This window comes from Etheostoma cragini, chromosome 7 (genome assembly GCF_013103735.1).
Source record: "Etheostoma cragini isolate CJK2018 chromosome 7, CSU_Ecrag_1.0, whole genome shotgun sequence".
NCBI lineage: Eukaryota > Metazoa > Chordata > Actinopteri > Perciformes > Percidae > Etheostoma > Etheostoma cragini.
The window spans coordinates 15,975,389-15,983,988 of NC_048413.1; the positions used below are offsets into that span (position 1 = coordinate 15,975,389).

Sequence of the window (8,600 nt, forward strand, 5' to 3'; positions counted from 1 at the left end):
TAGTGTTTTTAATTGATCCAAAAGGTAATTCAGTAATGTACTGTGTAAAGTATTAACATATCTTTTAATAGAAATATTGTAATAAGCAATATTTTTACATTAAGTATTCAAGGTTTTTAAAAGCACAGCACACAACAGCTATACGCCCCTCAGAATAAATCCCCTGTATTGTCCATGACAATGTGGAAAGCATCGGTGGCCCTGCTTACCAGCCTGCGTGTTCACGGCAGGCCCTGCTGTGAGGGAGGGGCTGTGGGGGGGGGGGGCTGTAGCGCAGCAGAGAGCAAGGGGGAGGGACCTGTAAGGTGTGCTTGTTCAAATTTTTAGGCTAAGTCCACGTTTTCTCAGAACTCCCTACTGCAGCTTTAAGTCAGCTCAATTGACAATTTAGCCTGATTATCAGGCTATCTATTGTGAAACGGCATAGGACATTTATTTTCCCAGACCAGTGTTTACATTTAAGATGAATTAGTGTGTGTGTTTAAGGAAATAGGTGTGTGGTCATACCTCCTGAATACTTACAGAGCAAGTTGGTGTCAATTAACACTTATTAAGGTTCCCCCTAGGCGGACTACTTTAGCTTTGAAGATGGGTTAATGGGTTTTAACACTGTAAAGTTTCTTTAAACATTCATTAGTTACTTTTCAAAGTCCACACTGACCTCTCTTCACTTTGGCATGAACTGGATCCAACGCACTGCAATTATTTAAAAAGAAAATATGTCACTTTTAAAGCTGGTTTGTCTGTAATTCCCATTTTGTCCTTACAAGCAATGTAGCATTTAAAAGTCTATTTTTATAAACAGTCTGGCGCAGTGCTCACTACACATAACACCCTACATTACATCACTTCCAGCAAACCTCACAAAGAACAATGAGGGCAAAACAGCATAACAGATCAGATTTAACCAAATGTTCTCTGATCCAGCACAGCTAAAAACATAAAAAACACCAAATCCATCAGCTAGAGGGTGAGTCACTACCGAGCCTGTTTGTAGTTGTTAGGCTGCTGACAACATAAAATTTACTTCACTTTATATTCAACTGACTTTAGAAGTTTAGATAACACACTTGACTGTCCTGCTGTAACAGATGTGATGTGATGTGTAAACACACACAGTTGCCTCGGTCATGGTCTTACTGTGGTGCATTGCTGCAGAACGAATATGGGGGAAACACAATGGATATTTGGCGTTATTTTTGGCATTTGGCTTGATTGTGTTGACCTGGCAGCCTACAAGACCTGTACAATTATAGGGGAAACTCTTACCTGCTGTGTGCTGCTTTCACCTATCAAAGCTCAATAAACGTCTACCACAGGTTATACAGCCAGCTGCATTTCTTTGTTTCCACCCTATATGGTATGCTCACAGCTATCTCATCCCTCACTAACATCAATTAGTGTTATCCTCTTAGAGAGTTTCTGTGTATTCTTTATTATCATGAACACACTGACCCTGCTGTCTCCACTCCACACTTGACTGAATCTACGCAGAGCTTCCCTTCTCCATCTCCATTTAATGATCAGTAAATGTCATTTCAAAGCCAAAATATGTATGAGCTTTGACATGCCTTACTGTGCCTTATTGGTTTCCTAGTGTACAATTTAACATGGTTTACTTCGCCAGTCTGAGAAGTATATGGTTAGTGTGTGCCAGCAAAGATATTTGTAGCTTTTTTTTTTCTCCAGATGGAGCGTAGAGAAGAAGGGAAATTCCCAGTGAGCTAAGTTTAAAGTGCTCTGCCAGGGTTATAACAGCCATATAGTATCAGTGTGTGCATTTCCCTTAGCTCTGTGCAAAAAAGACCTTTCTCTGCACCAATCCCGAACTGTCACACTGTGCAATTAGCTGTGATATTATTCCCTGGTCGGACGTAAGTCACACACCCAAAGCCCTCCGAAACAGGGAGTCACGCTATACGTGCATTCTAATTTATTGTACTAGCAGTTTTATGACTAAGATTCTGTCACTGCTCGCGAGATGGGTGCCCAGGGAGTGCTCTGCTGCAGGTATTGTCAACCTGGAGAGATCCCAGGTTGAACAGAAACTGAATAATTAAACAGATGGAGGGAGAAGACATATGGTAACATCGCAGTGAAGGTCAGCAGATGGCTCCGTCACTAATAAAAGGGACCAAAATTGACCGTTGAATGAAATGGAGATTACTGTGTATCATCTTCTGCAACTATTTGGGGGATTTTGTTATTCTATGCAGGCAGAGATCATTTCCAAAAATTAAATGCGAGAGTGCACCTGATTTTATCAGTTGTTGTTTTGATTTGTTTATTTCTAAATTCAGCAGTAGTGCTCCTTAACGCCTATATCTAATGATCTTTCACACGTAATGTATTGTAGATATTCCTTCTGAGAAATTATAAAAACACCCTTAAGGAATGGTGAATCTTTTAGCCTCTCGTTTGGGGTCAGATTACCTCTGCAGCAGCATACATCTCCCCTGTTTGGTTCTTTGCCCCTGTGACCCTTGAGAAGCTGCTTTAGGGCACATTAGACAAAAAAAATACCTACTGACCCCGTGGTGTGTGAGTGGAAAGAAAATGTCTGTCCTCAGTCATAAAAGAACGAGCCGTAGGGCAGCAGTGAAAGTGAAGTGACAGAGTAGGTTTGAAAATGCAAAACACCCTTCTTCTTCCCCCTCCAGCCATCTCCCATTGTCTCTAATGTAATACAGAGGCTTTTCTTCCTCTAACCCAGTCTGAGACTTGACTTTCAAGCTTGCATTTGTCGTGTCCTTTTAAGAACCAATAAGGCGGCAGCTTATACCAAAATTTGCCAGCCGGATTCAAGACTATTTTCTACCACTTTCCACTGAATTAGATGCTATTTCTCTAAGGTGCCAATTATGATTTTGACAACTCTAAGAAGTGGAGGATATTTATAGGACTGCTGCAATTTAATCAGCCGCGTGGACCAAGGAGCTGCTAAAAGATCTCCAGGGAACTGACCAAAGGGGAGCGTGTGCTACTAATATATTCTTTAAAATTAAAGTTCAACTGCAAGCCATGTTTTAGAGGTCAAGCCTCATTTACTCTTGGCCTGTAGCAACCTGTACTTATTTGACACTTTTATACAGCCAGAGAGAGTTTGCAGATTTGGAGTACTTTGTGTTGGTAGGGGGATGCTAATTCACTGTTTGTTCATATTCATGGTACGGCCTTACTTTTTAATTAAAGTGTGGATAACCAATAACTGCAAACTTAATTCACTGACAAATAAACACATTACTTTGTTGAGGATGATTAGAAAGAAAAAGTTGTTGCTGTTTTGTTTGTTCAACATCTAATAATGCACTTCAGACTCTTGCTTTCATATGTGTTCACATATTAAATGGAGGAGATGACTAGAGTGACTGGAGGAAATGGTTGCACTCAGTGTTAATGAAGGTGGTGAGCTCGAGGAAAAGGAAGAGTGATGTTTGGCTTTTTTTCATTTATATGTTTCAAGTGAGATGGTCATAGTGATCATAAAAGTGAAGTGAAAGAAGGCTGATAGATGAAATGTGGCGTGGATGAAAAGTAGCTGGTTCTAATTACTTTTGTCCTACTTTCAATGAACTTTATCTACCTCAACAAACTTGTTCTACATCAGCTTTCGGGATAATGATCTTCTCATATCCCACTGAGATTCGTAGCGAGAAGTTTGAAATAGGCACCGTTACTTCAGTGAAAGCAGACAGATTATCTGAGATGTTAATACAAATCCTGCGGCAGCGTTGTGTGTTCTCTGGCCATGTGCACAGTAAGCTGGGGGATTAATTTGCATTTGTATATAATTCTATATACTAATAATTTCTTCTTGGAGAAGATATTTTCTGAAAGAGTGAAGCGACGTTTAGAAATTCTAATACTAAACTGTATATACTCTACTGTATATTGTGTAAACAAGAAATAGGATGTAATCTTTTCAATGTTGCACATTCTTTTTGCACTGAGAGATGGCATGAGGTGATGGACAAGCTAATTGTCGGAGGGTAATGGATGTCAGACGGTTACAGGTGGATACAAAGAGGCAGTTAGTCATGGAAGGCTTAGTTGTTATCGCCAATGATAATTACACTGAAAATGTTCCAACTGTTGTCAGGTCAGCCCAAGGCTAATACCCAACAAAGCTGCATCTATTATGCCCCCACGTATCCCTGTGGCAGAAGAGTTTGTGTCAAAGAATTCATAATTACATGTACATGAATAATGCCCTGTTGCTTGGAATCAGTCCTGAAATATCATTGATATTCTTTAATATCCTGCTGTTCCCTCAAGGTATGAGGATTTTTCTGAACTATATGCAAGTTATTTATTGACACTGCTCCCAATCAGTAAGCAGAAGCAATACATTTCTTTGAGAGAGGTCTGAAATCTGACCATCAAATCTGACCATCTGAAAAATATCTCTCATCCGAAATGTTGTATTAAGTGATTTATATTAGGACGTACTTATATTTTGAAGGTAAAATCTGCATTGCTAGATCTTGTTCGTTGACGGAAGGAAAAACTAGGGAAATACAAGGGAATGACTCGAGTTGTCATAGAAACTTCCCTCTGTCTCCCAAAAAAACACTCAAAATCCAGTCTGGAAGAGGCTAAAAATTAAGATTGAATGAATAATATTAATGCTGATTGCGGTTCTCATCTTGAATGAGTCGATGCCAATCGGAGTGTCTAGCTGCTTGAAAAGGTGTTGGATGGTGATCAGGGTTAGAAAAGCTGGGCTTTATTTTAGGGTTTAGAGGATTTAAGGTATGGGAAATGCTGTTGGGTATCCTGACATGCAATAGCAGAAGCAGTTTTCTTTGGATGTGGTTCAAACCGAATGCGAGCAAATCTGAATGAGTGTGACTCGCGTACCCATGCTGCAGTATCCGACTGATACTCATAAGATTACAAACACATGGGACACTCGATTGCAGGACAATAACATGGATAGTACATGAGCTTAGACCTTCCTCATGGATGTTTGATTTATTGCTAGTTCCATGTTGCTTTGAACACTGAAATAAATCATCATGTAGCTCAGTGTAAATTCTTTCAGGAAGACCTGAAAACTTAATCACTGCTCTCTTCCAAATTAAAATCCCCTGTTGGAGGCATTCACCTTCCTGTTAAACCAAACAGATTCAGCCACAAATTCCAAGGGCCAATCACAGCGTCACAACCCTGCTTTAAATCTGTTTCTCTCCCTGCTGCTGTCAGCTGTCATTTCAGGCAAAGTGTGCAAACCTCCACTTCACCTTCCACCTCCAGTCATCGTAACCCAAAGACATCCTGGGTCTTCCTCCTGCTGGATGCTCCGTCAAATCCTTCAGTCTGGTTTTTGCGCTCCTTCGCCGCCACCACCACTGTCTAGACTCCATCGGGGGGATTGTCTTGGCTTCCTCATCTCCTTTTTACAAAGTTCTATAACGATGGAGTTTAAAGCTCCAAAGACTGTACGCTTTAATATGCTTATGTACATTAAACCATAGCATAATTGCAAACAAGTCTCTCCTGATTGAAATATGTAATCAGTGCACTGGCTCCTAGCTTCCTACCCTGGCGCCAGAGTCACCCAGGCAAAAACACTTTCACACTGCAGTACTACTAAGCTTAGTTATGGAGCTGATCACGGCACACTTTCCCTTTTGTTATCATGGACATATTAGGAGAACTCCAAGAAATCCCACAATTCATTCTGATAAAAGTTGCTCATCTGGTGGTACACCGAAAAAAAGACTTTTTGACTCATATTAATCACATACGCAACTAACGATTTTCATAATTTATTAATCTTCAAATTATTTTTGTGATTCATTTGTCAGTAAAATCAGCCGAAAGTGACTTTGCCTGAGAAACCGTCTAAAATACAAATATATCCAGTTGAGTATCCTGCAAGACAAAGAAATGCATAAAACACTCACATTAGAGAAGCTGCGACCACAAAATGTTTAAAAACCAAATGAATTCAATGATTAATTCATTATCATAGTAGTTGCCAATAGATTTTTTGTTGCTCAGTTAATCAAATAATAGTTGCAGCTCTGATATCTTCTCTGGTTGAGTAGGGTGACTCCCCGCACACATACATGGCACACAAATAATTTCCTGATTTGACTTTTTCAGACTTTTGTAATTGGTATTGGACATAGTGTCTCAAATGATATGTTGATATGTATATAATAATTCAAAGAAATAATTTCTGCATGTGTGTGATTTTCCTCATTATATTTCTGTTATATTTCTGCATAGCCGGGTGTTGTTGAACTGTCTTCCATCCGTTGCTGTGCACAAGGGGACGGTCCATATAGCATTACAAAACTAAATCAATAACAATCAAATTAACTAAATCAACATTCAAAATCTAACAGTGGATTCTATTAGGCTGCAGCAGCAAGTGTATTTGTCACTTCTGCTCTGTGCATCAATGCCATACAGTATATCTGTTACCTTCACGAAAGAGGTTTTTCAGTGTTTTTGGTTTGTTTGTTGTTTTATTTTTTTTAAACATAAAAAACAAACAAACTAGTCCACATGTTAAATAATGCCACTGGCTAAGGAATTTTTCAGATGGACAGTTTTTTTTCTGTTACACTTACTGGAGTGAAAACACATCTGGCAAACTTATGCCCTGATTTTCTGTTTGTCTTTTATGTATTATTGTTATTACTATGTATATATTTTTAATTTCCACTAATTAGAGTAAATGTAGAGGATTGTTCAGCCCTGGCAAAGGTATGCAAACACTCTGAATGCTTTGAAGTGGCAAACTGTTGTAATAAGTACTGCTCATGTTTTCACTGGTAGCTGTGCCTGTGTCCCTTCATTGAATGTGCTTATTGTACTGCTCACGTTATGTGAAGTTAAGTGTAGTTGTGAATAACCTTGCAATCATCTTGTAGCTCTTTGCACATGGGATTTTTTTAATTATCAGGGGAAACATTTAAATACATTTTCAAAATAGTACATAACTGTTACACAGCAGTCTTACAATTCAGTTAAATTAATTAGACTTAACCCCATTTTTAATCCATGACTGTTGCCTTCTCTTACAGGAATCTCCTGGACCGAGACACATTCTCCAAATCTGACCCATGTAAGTTCTCATCTTTTCACAGTGCTAATTGTAGCTTAGCTTTTTCTTGCTCAGAATACAGTTCATTGACCCCCCCTCATTTTGCAAAGCATTACTTTTTACTTTTGCTAAGCTTAACTTTGATTCAGTTTACTGTGCTATTTCAAAGTGTTCCTTCAATAACTGCACATCATTTGCACAGTAATGTGACAACTTTTCCTCACTGAGAGCTACAGAAAGTACCTTAATGCATGCACGGTAGAAAAGCCAGCCTTTGAATACAAATGGGTATCTTTTTGTGAGACACATGGGGAACCGCCATAAAGGCATTTTATTTGATACTCCGTGAAGAAAAGCAAATATACAGTAGGAGACATTTATCATAATGAGGAGGTTCAAGCTCTTTGTGTGAATAAGCTACTGGAAAAATATCACACTCGCCTTGTTTTGTATTGACCTGAAGATGAACCCTGGGATGTATGACAGGTCACGTTCACCAGCCTTTATTTGGAGTCGCAAAATCAAATAAGACTGAGGAGAATCCTACTGTCAAGAAACTGTGTTTGGATTCCACGGCTTAAAATTGTGCTTCAGCAGCCTTCAATCTTGCTTGAGAGCTTTGTTCTTTGCATGCGGACATTATAGTCAGAATTTCATGCAGCGCAGCATCATCAAGCTTGGCACTTCATTATGCTGTCAGGGTGTGGCAGGATAATTAATGATGAATGTCAGCAAATAAGGAACAAAACAAACATCATTCAACGTAGCTGGATGCTTGATTGAGAATGTTTAGTGACAATGTCTTCCTCTGCTCTCTCCCCCCCCCCTTTGCCTCCACCTCCTCTCTTCTCAGTGGTGGTGTTGTACACGCAGGGCGTTGAGTCCAAACAGTGGAGAGAGGTAAGAGCTTATAGTCCCCTCTGTCAACAACACTCAATCAGCCTGTCTCCTTTTCATGACAGCCCACTCTCTATTTACAACCCCCCTCCACTTTCTCGCCTTCTCTCCCTCAAGGTAAATGCTGTGAGTGCCAATCATTTGCAATTGATTGACCCTGCAAATATCTGTGTGCTAGTCAGCACTGTGTTAGCTAAGACTGATTGGCTGATTAAGCTGGCAGTTATACTTGTATCGATAACCATGTGAGTCAGAGTCTCACATGGCAGTTGGCCACCGGGCCATACCAGAGAGGCAGATAAAGAAGAGGAGGGCAAGACGAAGGATCCCTTTGGAAGTAATATTTGACCATCTAATCTCAGTGGATGGACATACAGAAACAATGTTATTTTTTTGTTCTAAGGCAGCCCAACCTTTTTGTGTGAAAATGAAACACTTTTTACTAAAGCTAAAAGCTGCAGCCATGTCAGAAACATACAAGACAATCAATACAGTATATATGCATGCTGCCTAACAGGAAGATGGTAAGGACTTTAAGGGCTCAAAATATATTGCTTTTGCTTTCACACTTTGACTTAACAGGAGTTTACTGACTCCACAGAGGCCTTGATGTCACACAGGTGCGTAGTGATGTGACACAACC

The 8,600-nt window shown here is 39.7% G+C and overlaps 1 protein-coding gene across 2 annotated transcripts in view; it reads left to right on the top strand.

The window, feature by feature from the left end:
- Window positions 1–8,600, top strand: part of cpne5a (copine Va) — a 76,612-nt gene that overhangs the window by 7,610 nt on the left and 60,402 nt on the right. For both annotated transcript variants that reach the window (XM_034877249.1, XM_034877250.1), the window contains exons 2-3: window positions 7,041–7,081; window positions 7,914–7,960. In XM_034877249.1, the coding sequence (XP_034733140.1) occupies window positions 7,041–7,081; window positions 7,914–7,960 (88 nt within the window). The remainder of the gene's footprint in view (window positions 1–7,040; window positions 7,082–7,913; window positions 7,961–8,600) is intronic.